The sequence below is a fragment of the Quercus robur genome, chromosome 10 (assembly GCF_932294415.1).
Source record: "Quercus robur chromosome 10, dhQueRobu3.1, whole genome shotgun sequence".
NCBI classification, from domain to species: Eukaryota; Viridiplantae; Streptophyta; class Magnoliopsida; order Fagales; family Fagaceae; genus Quercus; species Quercus robur.
In genome coordinates, this window is record NC_065543.1 from 4324662 (window position 1) to 4343059 (window position 18398).

General features: G+C 34.3%; 1 protein-coding gene across 26 annotated transcripts; it reads left to right on the forward strand.

Annotated features, from left to right (window-relative positions):
• The first annotated feature begins 2262 nt into the window (after positions 1 to 2262).
• On the forward strand, positions 2263 to 17243 carry LOC126702017 (putative disease resistance protein RGA3). 26 transcript variants are annotated; one of them, XM_050400596.1, is made up of 23 exons: positions 2263 to 6008; positions 6105 to 6235; positions 6693 to 7046; positions 7165 to 7641; positions 8247 to 8979; positions 9076 to 9272; positions 9585 to 9980; positions 10099 to 10333; positions 10500 to 10570; positions 11791 to 11845; positions 12446 to 12687; positions 12792 to 12980; positions 13118 to 13185; positions 13575 to 13644; positions 13780 to 13848; positions 14417 to 14541; positions 14659 to 14712; positions 14840 to 14936; positions 15048 to 15155; positions 15289 to 15414; positions 15971 to 16266; positions 16614 to 16759; positions 16885 to 17243. In XM_050400596.1, exon 1 carries the CDS (start codon positions 2320 to 2322, stop codon positions 4483 to 4485), a length of 2166 nt encoding a protein of 721 aa, XP_050256553.1. In that variant the 5' UTR covers positions 2263 to 2319; the 3' UTR covers positions 4486 to 6008; positions 6105 to 6235; positions 6693 to 7046; positions 7165 to 7641; positions 8247 to 8979; positions 9076 to 9272; positions 9585 to 9980; positions 10099 to 10333; positions 10500 to 10570; positions 11791 to 11845; positions 12446 to 12687; positions 12792 to 12980; positions 13118 to 13185; positions 13575 to 13644; positions 13780 to 13848; positions 14417 to 14541; positions 14659 to 14712; positions 14840 to 14936; positions 15048 to 15155; positions 15289 to 15414; positions 15971 to 16266; positions 16614 to 16759; positions 16885 to 17243. The 26 variants fall into 26 exon arrangements, 25 of the variants coding, with proteins under 25 accessions (XP_050256553.1, XP_050256554.1, XP_050256557.1 ...); XM_050400597.1 differs by having other exon boundaries at positions 12818 to 12980; XR_007647611.1 differs by having other exon boundaries at positions 2526 to 2622; positions 5534 to 6008; positions 12446 to 12980.
• Positions 17244 to 18398: the final 1155 nt, after the last annotated feature.

Genomic DNA, 18398 nt, shown 5'->3' on the forward strand with positions numbered 1-18398 from the left:
TCCTATTCTTATTTAGCTTTTTGCTAAAAGTGTATTAAAATATACTTGTACTTTAAAAAAGTAAGAAAAAATGAATTTTTGAAAAGCTGTACATAAAAATTAAAAAGCAAATAGCTAACTTATAATCTAGTCCCAACCACACTAGTAGCATCACTTTGGTTTATTCGGTCCACTTCGGTCTATTTTGGTCCATTTGGTCAAGCTCAGTCCACTTCAGTCCACTCCTGTCCCATTTGGTCACATTTCGGTCCATTTGGTCCGTTTTAGTCTATTTTGGTTCATTCGGTCCACTTTGGTCTCTTTTAACAAAATCTAATCTTCATGATTTCTCTATCTTGTGTGCTATTTACTAAATTTCTTGATATTTCAGAAACTTTGAATATTATTTTGGTCCATTCGGTCCACTTTGGTCCCTTTTAACAAAATCTAATCTTCAGGATTTCTCTATTTTGTGTGCTATTTTCTAAATTTCTTGATATTTTAGAAACTGTGATTATAATGAAATGGAACGAAATGACTTCGTGTGTGTAGATAACTGATCTTCATAAGTCATGCACCCTCCTTTCTCTTCTAATATTCCTCCCCAAATTCATTCTTCTTTCTTAAATTTCAAATTTGGTGGCAAATTGATTGTCACTGATCTTGAATTCTTGAAGGCTTTATAAAGTTATCTTTATCTATGTTTTTAAATTTTAATTTTTAATTTATTCATTTTCTATGATTTGGAACGAAATATGCACCTTTGAGATTTTCTCTTTGACAGTTTGAGACTGGAGATTGAGCTCAATGATAGATATTCATATTTGACAAAATTGTGGTACTAATATTTGGTAAGCTTTCATGAATGTTTTATTTGGTGAATCCCAAGTATCACAATTGTAGTTTAATGCCTTGTACGTTAAGACTAAAAATAGATTTCTGTTGGACATGGCTGATTGTTTAGGTGTTTTATGCACCTCCTCAAGAGAGCCTAGGCATTTTCTGTCTGATATCAAGTTCTGTTCACAAAATTTTTGGTAAGCCATATTACTCTTTCTGAGTTTTTTCTACTTTTTTTAAGCCGTGTCAAATTTCTGGTTGCTGGTTAATAGGAATAATACTGCGTTTATATCTGCAAATGTTTCTTAGTTAATCAACAAAATATCAGGTGAGTCTAAGTTTTCCAGCTTTTACACCATGGTTTCTTCCATCTCCTATTTACTTAGCATTGGATCTTTTCTAATCAACCAAATTCTAACAAGTCATCCACTTATTGAATTTTTTTTTTTTTTTTTCCTTTTTGGGTTATGGTTGGCTAACCTCGAGCCCTTTGTTTCAGCAACATCTAAACTTTACTGCACTGTTACATTTTCATGAAATGCCATCTTACATGCTGATTGATTGTCAAAATAATTTCTTCTTTTGTGTGCTATTTCTGTGAGTGATTACTTTACTCAGTTAACAATTCTTTGGGATGAAATCCAGAATTTTAGCCCATTCCCTTGCTGTTCATGTGGTAAATGTATATGCAATGTGAATGAGAAAATCAATGAGCTTCAGCATCGTGATTCAGTTATGCAGTTACTCATAGGTTGAATGAATCTTTTAGTCAAATTTGAGGTCAAGTTCTTTTAATGGATCCTATTCCTCCTATTAACAAAGTTTATTCTTTGTTGATCCAATAAGAGAACTCATGACATGAGTTGAATTTAAACTAAGTAATTTGCTGCATGACTTACCAAATGACAAATGCAATTTTTTTTATAAAATTCATATGAAAAAATATGATCGATCTGACCCAACCCGTAACCCAAATGACCCGACCTATGATCCGTTGTTACCCAAACTCAATTGACCCGACTTGAACTCGCACAACCCAACTGATTTGCCACGTCTGACTACATATGTGTTTTGAATTTGGCAATATATAATTATATATACTTTGCTGAAGCCCATAAATATATTAATGATGATCGAACTAGACCCCTCGCTGAATTGTGCTGATTGTGCTGATATTAGTGATATGATATACCCATTTCATAAAGGCTCCAATATGGATAAAAGAGACTGACGAACGTAATAGGCGGGCCTACAAACAGTGCAGTGGGAGTGTAAGACTCAAGAATGGTACCAGAAAAAACTTTTTTTTTTTTTTTTTTTTTCTTGAGAAACCAGATTCGCACGCAACAGTTTAATCAGATTCGCACGCAAAGTATTTTTGATGTTAGTTTATAAATACTTCTAGCTATATAAATAGTCTTTACTATCCTGAATCCTCTATAGTTTCCAAATACTTCTAGCTTATTTCTGATTTTTACCTGATTACGTACCAGAGAAAACATGGCTGAGGCTATCGTTACTGATGTTGCTAAGGAAATACTAAGCAAGGTGATTCCACTTGTTACTGAGCAGATCAATCTTGCTTGGGGTTTCAAGGACGAGCTAACACAGCTTCGTCAGTCAGTGGAGATGATCCAAGATGTGTTGGCTGATGCAGAGAGAAAGCAAGTGACTGACCTGTCGGTGAAGCACTGGCTGCAGAGGCTTAAAGACCTTGCTTATGATGCTGATGACGTGCTGGATGAGCTTGCTTACGAGATTCTCCGGCGAAAGGTAGAGATCCGAAATCAAATCAAAAGAAAGGTATGCTTCTTCTTTTCGTTTTCAAATCCCATTGCATTTCGTATCAAGATGGCTAACAAAGTTAAGACCATTAGCGAGTCGCTAAAAAAGATTAATGAAGAAGCAAATGGATTTGGACTTACTAGAGCAAAACTAGTAAATGCAAATCCTGAGATAATCCCAAACCGAGAGACAGACGCCTTTGTTGATCATTCAGAAATTGTAGGAAGGGAAAATCATGTCTTAGAAATAGTAAACTTGCTGCTAAGTGCAACCAATGAACAACTCTCGGTCATTCCTATTGTAGGAATGGCAGGTTTGGGGAAGACAACTGTAGCAAAACTCGTGTACAATCACGAGCTAGTAAAGAGACATTTTGATAAGACAATATGGGTATGTGTCTCTGATGATTTCAATGATAAAAGGATTTTGAGAGAGGCTTTAGAATCCCTTACCCAAAAGTCAAGTGCATTAGAAAATAAGAATACAATATTAGAATGCCTTCAAAAAGAGTTGCAAGGCAAAAGATATCTTCTAATACTAGATGATGTGTGGAATGAAGAACCTATGAAATGGAATACTTTAAGGAGTTGTCTTTTAGAAATTAATTCGAATGCGGGAAACAGCATTATTTTAACAACCCGTAGTGACAATGTGGCAAAAATTACAAAGACACTTCCACAACATAACTTGAAAAAACTATCAAAAGATGAATGCTGGTCCATCATCAAGAAAAAAGTATCTCTTAATGAAAGAGTTCTACTAACTCCAGAGTTAGAGATTATTGGAAGGGATATTGCAAAAAAATGTGGAGGGGTCCCATTAGCTGCAGAAGTCCTAGGAGGGACGATGTGTCGTAAAAAGGAAAAAAGTGAATGGCTAGCAATTCAAAACAATGAAATTTGGAATTCACTAAATGGTAGTAATGAAATGTTACCAATATTAATATTAAGCTTTGATCATCTTCCATTACCATCTCTTAAACAATGTTTTGCATATTGTTCAATTTTTCCTAAAGATTATAAGATTTACAAGGAAGAATTAATTCAGCTTTGGATGGCTGAAGGGTTTCTTCAACCATCTCTAGGAAGTTGTCTAGAGGATATTGGTAATAAGTATTTTAATATCTTATTGGGGAATTCCTTATTCCAAGATGAGGAGAAGGATGATTATGATAATATTATCATATGCAAAATGCATGATTTGGTACATGATCTTGCTCTCTTAGTTTCAAAATTAGAGACCCTAATTTTAAATGAGGATTTAGTAGATGGTATCAGTTTTGTACGACGTTTGGTGATCCAATTTGAAGGTAAAAGTATACCAAGAATTCCATTTTTAAAAGATGGTGTCTGGAAATTGCGCACATTTATTTCGGAAAATGCTACACTTGGCAACACAATATTCAGTTTTGAATGCTTACGTGTTTTAAAATTATATGGAAAAAGTATAAAAGAATTGCCGAGTTCAATTGGCCTATTAATACATTTGAGACTTCTCAACATCTCAAGTACCCACATCAGAGCGTTGCCAAAGGCCATCACCAAGCTCTACAATTTGCAAACTTTAAGAGCAGAAGGTTGTGCTAATCTCCAAGAGCTTCCGAAAGATCTAAAAAATTTGATTAACTTGAGACATATTTATTTTGATGGTTATAGATTTAGCCAAATACCCAAAGACTTAGGGCAGTTGACTTGTCTGCAAACTTTGCAATATTTCATTGTGGGTCAAGGCACAGGTTTTCAGATTGAAGAATTGGGACGCTTAAATCAACTAAAAGGAAAATTAGACATTCGTAGGCTAGAGCATGTGAAAGATAAAGAAGCCTCCAGAAACGCCAAATTAGTAGAAAAGGCCAAAGTATACGAGTTGAGATTTTCTTGATGTAAGAATAGAGAAGGTAACCACAATAATGATGAAGAGGTGTTAGAAGGGCTCCAACCTCACCGAGATTTGAAGAGCTTAACAATTGTTGGTTTTGGAGGGGAGAAATTCCCATCATGGATGTTGACAAGTCATGATGCAGGGGATGGCTTTTTGCTATATGACAAATTGATTCATATCAAATTAAAGGATTGCACGAAATGTGAGGTTCTTCCCACTCTCGGGCTTCTACCTCGTCTTAGGGATCTTGAAATAAATGGGATGGATAATGTAAGATCTATAGGACCTGAGTTTTACGGCAACTATAATCATGGTGGTTACGACAAAATATTGTTCCCGCGTTTGGAAAGTCTTCAATTGTGGAAAATGCGAAATCTAGTTGAATGGACGGATGCGATGGAGCCAACAACAACGGGAACGGTGTTTCCTTGCCTTAAGTATTTGACCATTCGGTTCTGTGAGCAACTGAAAAGTGCTCCATGTCATTTTCCTTCTCTTGAGAAATTAGAAATTTCCAAAACCAATAGCACGACATTTGAAAAAATCAGCAGCAAGCTTACCACACTAACGTCCCTCCAAATTGGGGGAATTTCAGAACTTGCTTCTTTGCCAGAGCAGTTATTGAAAAATAATTCGAGTCTTATGTCTTTGAGGATACGGCGTTGTGAGGATTTGGTATCCCTATCACCACACGGGAATGTATGGGGCTTCTACACTTCTCTTCGGTCACTGGAAATATCAAACTGTGAGAAATTGAGTTATTTGCCGGATGGATTGCACACCCTTCGTTCCCTTGAGGAATTCAAAGTACACAGATGTCCTAATCTGAGGTCCTTTCCAAGTATAGAAGGTGTGGCGTTACTTCTTCGAAGTCTAGCGATATCGTGTAGTGATGAAGTTCTACCAATTGGTCTTCAATCATGTGTATCTCTATCATCATTGGAGATAAATGGCTGTCCTAATCTGAAATCAATTCCAAATCTACAGGATTTGCATTCACTTTACTCCTTAACAATTACATATTGTAAAAGATTGATGGGTTTGCCAGATGGGTTAGACTGCCTCACCCGCTTGAAGTATTTGAATATTGGTCGGTTTTGTGAGGAGTTGGATGCTTTCCCTAGTCTCAGTTCCATCCAACACGCATCCCTTGAAAGACTAAGTTTGTATGGATGGGCTAAACTCCACTCTCTCCCAGAAGATATTCAACGATTTACTACCCTAACAAAACTCTGGATACATGATTTTGACCAGATGGAAGCTTTGCCTGAGTGGTTGGGCAAATTTTCTTCTGTTCGAAAGTTGTATCTTAGGAAATGCATGAACCTGACGTATCTGCCAACAGCGGGAGCCATGCGACACCTCACCCATTTAGATATTTATGATTGCCCCAAATTAAAGGAAAGATGTGTGAAGGGAAGCGGCGCAGAGTGGTTCAAAATTGCCCATATTCCAAATATCCTGATCGACTCGAAGAAGATTAAAGGGTAGTTGTGCATATTGGTCCAAGACAGATCAGAGTGGTAAGTTTTCTCATATTGAATTAATCAAACAGAAAATTATCAAAGATTACGCATAGATTTTTTCTTTAATTTGATTTATTCCTCATTCTCTCACAGGAAAAAAAGAAAAGAAAAAAAAAGGAAAGTTCTCCTCTTCAAGAGCTGCAAAAGAACCAAAATTCAAGGGCCGCTCACCAAATTAGAGAAGTTGAAGATATTTCTGGTCAATGTAATACAAAAACAATGTGGTAAGTCCATCTCCTATTCTTCCTTTTCTCTTTTATAGATTTTGCTTTTTTCTGTCCCAACATATACTCACTTTCAAAAATTTAGGTTATTTGATGGTTGTAATCCAATTGGGGGCTGAAATGTATTTCTTTGACACAGAAGTTCAGTTGTTTAAATTTCTCCTTTTGTCCGAGGCATTATTTCTTTTCCAACATAACAAAATGCTAGCGTAATTCTTTGTTTATATTTCTAAAATTCAAAAATTATTTGTTTCTAATACTTAAAATTAAAAAATTAAAAAAAGTGAGTTTGTAAATCTGGGTAGCGTTGCATCTATTTTGTGTTCATTTTCTGATATATGTAGTGTATATTGTTCTTGGCAATGCATCCTTAGACAATATTTTAAAATATATAAGCCACTAGTGGTACTTAGCATTTCTTTGATATAAGTGTTAATGGTAGCTTCTGATTTGGCAGAGGATTCTTCGCCGTTCTAGCCCCGGTTTTCAATCAGCCAAACTTCAACACCTAAGCACGTTCTTAGTTGGAGGAGTCATATTTTGAGGATCTTTACGTTCCACATATAAGGCATCAATGGTAGCTTCTGATTTGGCACAGGGTTAACTTTTTCTCTCTTCAAGAATGCTGCTTTCAGGGAACAAATGAAGAGGACTAATCCCTTACTAAAGAGATGCTCTCTGGATTTCTTTCTGGTGGTTGATAGTTCGGTAGAAGTTATTGCCATGTTATGCTCACTTTACAGTAAAAGCTGAATATTTCTTGTTGGTTGCTGTCAGAATGGTTAACGATTGCACACAGTCATCAAAATTAGTGAGTTCCCCCAAAATCTCATCTTCTTTTCCTCTGATATCACCCTTCTAACAAAATCTACCCCTCTTGATTTCTTTAATTCATCTACTATTTACTGAATTTGTTTATATATTGACAGTAAAATTGGCAGAGTGGTTGGAAAACCTTTTCTCTCTTCAACATTGGTCACTTATTTGGATGCAAGTGGATGCCATGTATTGGCTCACCAATTTGCAACACCTATTCATTCGTAACTGCCTCAAGTTAAATGATAGAAGTGCTGAGAGTATCAGCCAATTCTGGTCCAATGACAGGGAATGGATTAAAGAGGAAGCTGTTTGAAGTTAACACATATATTATCACAAAATGTGTGTGGTCAGTTATCTTAAACTTAATCCTCTTCTCTTCTCTGATACTCTACTTTAAATCAACTAATTACATTCATAATTTCCCTCATGTCTTTCTTTCTTTGTTTGCTTTCCTCTGATCTTTTTTAATCTATTTCTTATTTATTAATTAAATATATTGCCTTGATGTGCAGGCCAAATTCTATTATATTCAGTTGGAAGAACCGTTAATTAATTTTATGGAGATTAATAGAAGTTCATCAAAGGTGGTAAGTTTTTCTCACTACTTCTTTTTTACGAAGTATTTCTTTTCAATCCAAATTCATTCCAAAAACCCCCTCTTCGCTATTACTTTTTATACCAAATTCTCTAACTTTTACTTAGAAAAAGATGAAGTAAAAATTTTCCAAATATTTTTATAAAATTATTTTGGCATGACTAGTGTTGGTTGTATTCGATTAGTCAATTGGGCCAAGAACACATGAAATCTCATTTTGTTCATATCCCAATGATTGAGACCACCATTTTGTAATAATGCAATACAATTTAGTCTTGAAGGTAACTAAACTTAGCAAATCATCACCAACTTCATCTTTTTTCTTTGTTTTTTCTAACTAAAATTGTCGACATGTTTTGTCTCTCTTATGAATCTAGCAAAACTTTTTGTTCTTTATTCAACCATTTAATCATTGACAACCAAGGGTGTGTATATATTAAGCTTTTCCTTATAGAAAATTTAAAATCTAGCTAATTAAATTGAGCATTTGAGATTTAAAAAATAAAAAAGTCATCCCACCAAGACCCTACCTCTTAGCATTTGAGATTTCAATATCATATAAAAGTTCCTTATTCATGATGGGTTCAAATTTTGAAGGACTGCACACCCTTCGTTCCCTTGAGAATTTCGAGGTAAGAAATTGTCCTAATCTGAGGCCCTTTCCAAGTATAAAAGGTGTGGCGTTACTTCTTCGAACCCTAGCGATATCGTGTAGTGATGAAGTTATACCAATTGGTCTTCAATCATGTATATCTCTATCGTCATTGGAGATAGATGAGTGTCCTAATCTGATATCAATTCCAAATCTACAGGATTTGCATTCACTTTCCTCTTTAACAATTACATCTTGTAAAAGATAGATGGGTTAGACTGCCTCACCCGCTTGAAGTATTTGAGTATTGGTGGGTTTTGTGAGGAGTTGGATGCTTTCCCTAGTCTCTGTTCCATCCAACACGCATCCCTTGAAACACTAAGATTGGATGGATGGGCTAAACTCAACTCTCTCCCAGACGATATTCAACAATTTACTGCCCTAACAGAACTCTGGATAATTAATTTTGACCAGATGGAAGCTTTGCCTGAGTGGTTGGGCAAACTTTCTTCTGTTCGATACTTGTATCTTTGGAAATGCAAGAACCTGATGTATCTGCCAACAGCGGGAGCCATGCAACACCTCACCATATTAAATATTTATGATTGCCCCAAATTAAAGGAAAGATGTGTGAAGGGAAGCGGCGCAGAGTGGCTCAAAATTGCCCATATTCCAAATATCTCTCTTAACACAGATTAAAGGGTAGTTGTGCATATTGGTCCAAGACAGATCAGAGTGGTAAGTTTTCTCATATTGAATTAATCAAACAGACAATTATCAAAGATTACGCATAGATTTTTTCTTTAATTTGATTTATTCCTCATTCTCTCACAGGGGAAAAAATAAAAGAAGAAAAAGGAAAGTTCTCCTCTTCAAGAGCTGCGAACGATCAAAATTCAAGGGCTGCTCACCAAATTAGATAGATATCACTTTTTTCTGTCCCAGCATATACTCACTTTCAAAATTTTGGTTATTTGATGGTTGACATCCAATTGGGGGCTGAAATGTATTTATTTGACACACAAGTTCAGGTATTTAAATTTCTCCTTTTGTCCGAGGCATTATTTCTTCTCCAACATAACAAAATGCTAGTGTAATTATTTGTTTATGATTCTTAAATTCAAAAATTATTTGTTTCTAATACTTAAAATTAAAAAATTAAAAAAAGTGAGTTTGTAAATCTTGGTAGCGTCGCATCTATTTTGTGTTCATTTTCTGATAAATGTAGTGTATATTGTTCATGGCAATGCATCCCTAGACAATAATTCAAAATATTTAAGCCATTAGTGGTACAAAGCATTTCTTTGATATAAGAGCCAATGGTAGCTTCTGATTTGGCACAGGATTCATCACCATTCTAAGCTCTGATTTTCAATCAGCCAAACTTTCTTAGTTGGAAGCATCAAATTTTGAGGATCTTTACACTGACCAGATGAGGCGTCAATTGTAGCTTCTGATTTGGCACAGGGTTAACTTTTTCTCTCTTCAAGATTTGGATTTTGGATACAAGAATGCTGCTTTTAAGCAACAAAGGAAGAGGTCCAATCCCTTACTAAAGAGATGCTCTCTGGAGTTCTTTCTTGTGGTCGATAATTTGGTAGAAGTTATTGCCATGTTATGCTCACTTTGCAGAAAAAGCTGAATATTTCTTATCGGGTGCTGTCAGAATGGTTAACGATTGCACACAATCTAATGGGGTGTGAATTCAATTACTATCTGAGAGAAGTTCATCAAAATTAGTGAGTTCCCCCAAAATCTCATCTTCTTTTCCTCTGATATAACCCTTTTAACAAAATCTACCCCTCTTGATTTCTTTAATTCATCTACTATTTACTGAATTTGTTCATATATTGACAGTAAAATTGGCAGTGGTTGGAAAACCTTTTCTCTCTTCAACATTGGTTACTTATTTGGATGCAAGTGGATGCCATGTATTGGCTCACCAATTTGCAACACCTATTCATTCCGTACTGCCTCAAGTTAAACGATAGAAGTGCTGAGAGTATCAGCCAATTCTCGTCCAATGACAGGGAATGGATTAAAGAGGAAGCTGTTTGAAGTTCACACATATATTATCAGAGCAATGTGTGTGGTCAGTTATCTTAAACTTAATCCTCTTCTCTTCTCTGATACTCTACTTTAAATCAACTAATTACAGTCATAATTTCCCTAATGTCTTCCTTCCTTTGTTTGCTTTCCTCTAATCTTTTTTAATCTATTTCTTATTTATTACTTAAATATATTGCCTTGATGTGCAGGCCAAATTCTATTATATTCAGTTGGAAGAAAAATTAATTAATTTTATGTTAATACAAGTTTGTCAAAGGTGGTAAGTTTTTCTCACTTCTCATTTATGAAGTATTTTTTTCAATCCAAATAGTATACCACTCATTCCAAAGATCATCCTCTTCACTATCACTTTTTCTACAACATTCTCTAACTTTTTGCTTAGAAAAAGATGATAAAAATTTTTCTAAATATTTTTATGAAATTATTTTGGCATGACTAGTGTTGGTTGTATTCTATTAGTCAACAGGGCCAAGAACACATGAAATCTCATTTTATTCTTATCCCAACAATTGAGACCACCATTTTGTAATAATGAATACAATTTGGTCTTGAAGGTAACTAAACTTGGCAAATCATCACCAACCTCATCTTTTTTCTTTGTTTTTTCTAACTAAAATTGTTGACAAGTTTTGTCTCTCTTATGAATCTAGCAAAATTTTGTGTTCTTTATTCAGCCATTTAATCATTGACAACCAAGGGTGTGTATATATTAAGCTTTTCCCTATAGAAAATTCAAAATCTAGTTCATTAAATTGAGCATCTGAGATTTAAAAAATAAAAAAGTCTTACTCAATGCACAAATCTCCCACTTTTTGTGATTCCCAAACTCGAACTCATGACTTATCGCTTTTGGTGAAAGGCAGTTTCGATCCCACCAAGATTCAACCTCTTAGCATTTGAGATTTCAATATCATATAAAGTTTCTTATTCATGATGGGTTCAAATTTTGAAGAACTTGAAGCTTTATACTCTTCCATACGTTAATTACAATAAACTAGACTTGTGATTTAGCTCAACAAAATAAATGCCAAATTATTGGCTATTAATCCTAGGCCACAGACATTAATAACAATAAACTAAGGAATCATTTGTGCTTGGTTCATGTGCTTCCACAATGTTTTCATTTGACAAGGTTATTCAGAATAATAATCATATACATTAATCCATTATTATAGCATATAGCAATTATCTCATCACATTATTACAACATCAAGAGGAAGGATGTGGCAAAGGTAACGCCTCAGGTTGTTTATCTTGAAGTTTATATGATATCAGGAAAGGCTAGTGGAAAGTCCATCCAAAAATGACTTTCTACTCTCTCTTCTCTAATAAGAATATATATATATATATATATATATTTTTTTTTTTTCATATTAGAATAAAATAGAGAATTTTTATTCATAAATTATTTTCTATTTCTTACATAACATATTTACTTTCTTCAAGTTTTTCACATAATTTGGCATAATTTTTCTGTAGGAAGACGAGGTACTAGTATTTCAACCTAGGTCCTCTAATGTGCGAACAGCTTTGGGTACTTCAGCTATCTAATTCTCTTTCTTGTGAAGGTTTTGTTATTTTCTTTTTTCTTGCCCTTTCCCCAACATAATATATTGCATAAAAGTGGATATTTTATTTTATTTTAAAAGTACTATAATAATGCTTGCATAAGTGTCATTGAGGAAGTTTTAATTCCCACAATTTTTTTATTTTTTTATTTCCCCAATGTTATATGTTTTTGAGCTTTAGCCAATCATTAGGTTTTCTTATATACTTTTAACAACTTGATCAATAATTGCTCTCCTTTCTGAAAAAGATAGAATGCACTGAGCATAATAAACATAATGCTAGAATTTTGAAATGCAATTTAGGATCAGTAATTACCAAACACCTATGTTATATTCAAAAATGAAAAATAGACACTTTACATTGATACTAGCCATAATGTGCTCTTCTTGATGAAAGTGAAGGCAGAGAAAAGATGGAATATGATATTTCCTGCTTAACTTAGTCAGGGCAGTAAGGGTAGGACCAATTCATTTTCTGCCCCTACTTATTATAAATTTCTGCAAAATTTTATGGTGAGTAAATGTCATTTCATCTTTTTTATATTGATACCTATTTACATCCTCAGTTGGAGTCGGTAAATGTTGATGATGTTGGAGCCTTTCTAGAGTGATGGTCATGTAGAACAGACAACACAAACTTTCCTAGAGCTTGTTAGAAGTCAATGTGCAGGAAATTCAAGAAGTAGAAAAGTAAGAGTAGAAATCATTGGCGATAGCGATGAAATTGCATGAAATTTGGTGACGTGAAAGGAAAGGGTGCTGGGAGTAAAACTCATTGCATTCGGCCACGATCAAATCTGCTTTTTGGGTAAATTATTTCGTTAAGCTGTTTAAATTTATGAATTCAAGGAACCCCTCGTGGATTTGAGGTTTTCATCCAGGAGCTAACGTGTTTAATTTCTTTTCATTCAGAAAGCAACATGTTTTTTTTCTTGTAGCTAAGTGGAAGATTTGGCATAGTGGTTGAGGATTTATTTTAACTTATAATCTTGTGAAGCCTTAGATTATAGACAAAAGATTGGTCATAATCTAGAAATCACAAAAGATGGACTTACAAATTGACTCCAGTGCTTTTTTTTTTTTTTTCTCTCACGAAAATTTGTGAGTTCTCTTCTTCTCTTCTATTGTCTTTATTCCAATAAATTTTATTATCAATTTTTTTTTTCCTATTCTCAACTTTGTATACTATTCACTAAATTTGTTGTTCTTTTCAAATTCATTGTTTCTCTATATTTCAGTGGAAAATTTACTGCAATAGGGAGTGTTGATGACCTTGTTCATGTTATATGGAATTCTTCAGAATGATGTACACATTTCTTAATTTGCTCTTTTCCATGTTTTTCATTTTGGAACTTTTATCTTTTCCATTTCTAACGACATACATGGAGTTATTCCTGGATTACAGATTGTGAAATCTACGTTTTCTCTATTACTAAAGATTCTCATTCCAGTCAATGGAAAACAAAACCTTCACATATCCTTGTTATATTCTCTTCAGGGTTTTAAATGTAAATGCGCTTAATACTAAATCGCATACTCATTATTAGTTTTTACTTTTCAGTTACAAACCCTGCATTGTGGTGTTATCGGAATTTGGTAGAATAATCTGGATCCATATATAAGAAAGAAAATTTAGTTTTTGTATTCTTAGTGGAGCCTTTTTAAATTTTTTTTAAAGGATGTCTAACATTTCAGGATGCACGCAAATCAAACATTATGTGCTCCTAAGCTCAAGTTGCTGCCTCATCTACTTCAACAATCCCAAGTAAGATACTTATCAAAAAAAAAAAAAAACAATCCTAAGTAAGATATTTTGAAATCAAAAAGAGTAAACAAGAGTGGATGACTTTCCACTATAGTTGTAGAATCTTTGTTTATTTGATGAGATGTCTATAAACAGATGCAAGAAGCTGAGATATCTACCGGCAAGGGTATGGGGACTCACTAGATAACAGATGCTGTCATGCTGGTAATCCTTCATTTCCCAATTAGAGACTATGTACTTCAGCATCCATAGGTCAAGATTGCCCATGTTCCAAATATATAGATAAACTTTTGATTCCTATGCTAAGCTCAAAGAATCAAGAATTGGTATTTTTGCTCAAATGTCCTTATGTTTAATATATCACTTTGAATGGACTAGCTTATGCACTTAATTTTTAATTTCCATAAATTTTGTTCAAAATTGTGTGCTCATATAGTGTAGCATATTTTTCTGCATAGCATTCTTAGATCTTCAAATTTTCCATCCAACAACAAAAATCAAGTATTTTTGTTTGAACAAAAATCAAGTACTTCTTGAGATTATTTGTGTGTGTATATTCTGGTCTACCAACAATGCATTGATTAGGGCTCTTTAGTTACTTTTATATTGTCTTCACTGTTAAGTTTTCACTAACCAATTTTGGATTAATTAGGGCTCTTTCATTATTCATATTCAAGCTTCTCCAAAGTTAATTAATGATATGAATTCAAATGAAGTTATTTTTAAACATGAGAAATACTCTGTGACAAATTATTTATTGTATTTTAAACAGATTTGTGGATGACCTTACAGTGCGGTTTGCTGTACAGAGTGCACTATAAGGAAGTATAACTTCAGATTCAAATCAAACGAGAGGGTTAACATCTTTTTTCTTTTCAGATCAAATTATAATGTTGGGTAAGCTATATTACTCATCATTGGATTACTTCATATTTGCAGTAACAATTATTCTCAAGCTAAGCTAATTTTACTGTCTTCAGTTTTTTTTTTTCCCTAAAAGACTTCTGGTTGTAGGTCAGCTGGAACCATAACTTGAATGTACCTGCAAGTGTCAATTGGGTGTATTAGGTATCACTTCGACAATGCATATCAAATAAGGCCTAGGCTTTTCCAAGCTTTATACTTTTCACCATGTTCGCTTCTATCTCCTATATATGTAATCAGAAATAACTCTCTTTTTTCCTGGAATATACAGGATTCCTAACAATTCGTCCGTTGTTCAAATCCTATGTTATGGTTTCCTAACTTAAAGTCTCTGTAGCAGTGACTTCAGCAGTTTTCTAGATTATGAGGTACACATCTAGGATTACCCTTACATACTGATTATGATCATATATATCTTATTTTGAATGTTCAAATTTCAGTACTAATCAATGGCATAAACTATGATATTCGGTCTTCAGACGTCTACAAGAAATTGAAGAGCCCAATTAAGAAGAGCAACTTGAAACTCAATTTTGATGCATTTTTTTGTTGTCAGAGATCAAGTTATGCACTATGAAATACATCTGGTGACTTGCCATCTTGAACACTTGATTCTGATTGATTGTTAAAATCATTTCACAGATAATCACTGCTACAAATCTCTGCAAAGAGCATATAATAGTAAGCTTCAATTAATGGATTTTCAAATTTTTGTTACAGTCTTCTCCTATTGTCAGTCTTGTTGTCTTAACTACGAGGTCAACCTGTTTGGGTGCTCCACTTCATGACCCTGTATGGAGGGTAACAGCCTACAGATTGTAGATAAGGCAATGGACATAAGTCTCTGTAAGCTGAATTTTGTTTGTCATTATTCAATTAATACAATATGGCTTAAAAATTAATTTGTATTACTCAGAAATAAGACCAAAAACTTCTATCAATGAAATCTTCTATAACTAAAACTCTTAAGATATCATAGCTGTGCTTTTATCTAATTTGAATTGTTTTTCCTACACTAAAAGCCTCTTTGTCAGTGATAAGTTGAAACAAGATACAACACAGTTGTCTTGCCATAGAATTATGATTATTTTGTGAGAATTTGCAAACTGATTTGAAAAAATTGTAGGAGGCATCACAAATTTAGGGAAAAAGTTAGAACATACAAGTATAAATGCTCAATCTATGCTTACATAAGTTAATTTTGCAGTCTACCCAGAAAAGAATCAGGGATAGTAGCTAATTGCTAATCAAGGTTGAACAAATTTGTGCCTAGTCAATACTTCCAGCTTTAAGCTTTACTATTACTCACTGTAATGCATTTTCTTGTGACGCATATAACCCATTGGAAAATATAATTATATTCTCGTTGTGACTGGATCATGTTGAATGTTTGTTTATGCAGGTCTGAAAAGTTGACAGATTTTTACTTAAATGGGTAAATGTGAAGTCCACTTCCAGAAGGGAATGGTTAAAAGAGCTGGATACTCACTCTTTAGTGTCACTCTAGTTTTCGATTCCCTGGGCTGGTATCTTGGAAAACATCAAAAGGTAATGCCAATTGCATCAGAATGTGAAGTGTGCTGATCAGTGGAGACATCATTGCTGCCTGTATTTAAGACTCCAAATCTTGATCATAGTTGACCTCATCTGCCGTGATGATAGAATGTCATCTCTAAGAACTGACTTTATATACTGAAGGTATACCTTTTGTCATTTTTACTTACAGTTTTGTCATAGTTACTGATAAAAGAACTCCTAGTGAGTGTTATTTTAACGTCTTTTATTTTGTCATTCAATTTAACATTGTCATTGTACGATACAAAGAAATTTCTTTTGTGTGTTTTTGTGTACCTTGTGCTATTATCTGTAAAATAATGTACTGTATCTATAGAATAATTTAGCATGATTCATCACCATTTTCACAATTAGGTGTTTTTGTAAGGTCTAAACTGGGTTATTGTTCAGCATTCCCTTTATATCCAGGAGTTTCCTTACAAACTATAGTTTTTCAGTCTTTTGTTTAATTCTTATGCTGCCATATGTAGGCATTGAAATTTATTTTCAACCTACAGCCGAAGCAAGGGAGATATGGCAAGCTACAATGATCCATATTGCCCAAGGAGGTGGCTGCTTTGTTCTATCTTCGAACCAATTCTGCAGAAAGGGAAGACTATCCGCTGTCAACAGAAACGTATGTCAATAAAGTATTGCACGTAGTGTTATTTTATTATCATCCAGTTGTGACCATTCTGGCTGAACCTAATTTCCAAGGGAGTTTTTCATCTGAAACAATCTTTTCCTCTCTTAATGTTCCAGTACTTGGAGGGTGTTTGAGCAAAGCTAGATTTTAGTGGAAATAGGCATCAAGAGGGACCAAACTCAGTCCAATTTCTTTTACAACTTCTGTGAAAGCGGAGTTCTCTTGCCAAACAGCTGCAATTAAGACTTAGCTGTGTAAAAAGTTATTAAATAAATTTCTTCTTCTTGCCCTCTTGCCAAACAGCTAATCTAGGCTTTGTATATATCTAATATCTTTTGTAATGTTTAGAGGTGTACAGAGGTTAGATGGTGTCCATGATTCGTCCAACACATTTTGAAGAAATCAAATATTTGTAAAGATTTTCCTGTACAGTTCGTGAATACTGAAATGAACTTTCATATGTCCATGATTAGTACATTTCTTTCAAAAAAATTAGGTATCTGAAAGGGTACTTATGAGTGCTAGGCTATAATTTTGCGAAAAAAATGCGTCTCTATTGTTGTAGTTAAGCCAGAGACACTGGTTCTTACTTGGTTTCCTATTCCCTAGATATTGTGGTGCTCTTACTTCCCTCCAGTATAATAACAATGCTCATTATTAAAACCTAGGTCTTTTCATCCAAAAGTGATGAAAGAATAATTCAAAGAAGTGAAATGTAGATGCTTATTATGATGGCCAAAAGAAAAATAAAAATTGCTGCAAGAACATAATTCACCTAAGCATACTTGTCTGTGTTACTGTCATACAAGAAGTTTTGAATTAGAGAAACTTTGCTTAATTAATAGCAAAACTTCAAAGAATTATAAATACAACTTATTCCTAATAACTGACATCATTCTAATGCAAACTGAGCAGGGATTAACGCAACTTGACCTGCCATGAGGCATGTGGCAAGCATCATCAATTTTTATGTTACTAATTAGTTGATTAAATTATTATTAATATTTTCCCCAAGAAAATTTATTTTAATATCTAGAGAGAGAGAGAGAGAGAGAGAGAGCTCATGGGTTAACCAAAACTCATATTGACATATATATATATATATATATGTATGTAATGACTCAATTTGTAACCACCCCAAACTGGTTTATTGGGTTCGAACGTCAAAGACCCAAACAATAAATTTGTAGAGAGTGGGCTAAAATGCTAGATCTTGGTCACCGGACAGTGGTTAGTCATGGTGTTCATGATAATCGTACAAGGGTGAACCGTGCTTGCCCCAAAAGGCTTTCTCCTCGGCACGGCCTATGAGGCTCTAGTTCTTGGTCCCCTCTCCGATGAGCTTAAGGTTCTTATTATTCCTTTCACTTTTTTTTCCCTTTCTCTTTTGGCGCATGAATTCTTACATTATATAGCCTTTCTCAGTCGATCCTGACCTTCCATCTGTTGATTAGGCAGGTAATTACTCGAGTGCTTGTCCCATCAGCCGCCTCCCCCCACTTTCTGTTAGTTGCAATAACCGAAGCCACACTATTCAGGGGTCTTTTCCCATCAATGTGGCTAGGACGATTGTTGGCGCATTCAATGCGGAGGTGACGTCTTTTCCTTGAACCACTCCCACACTGTACCC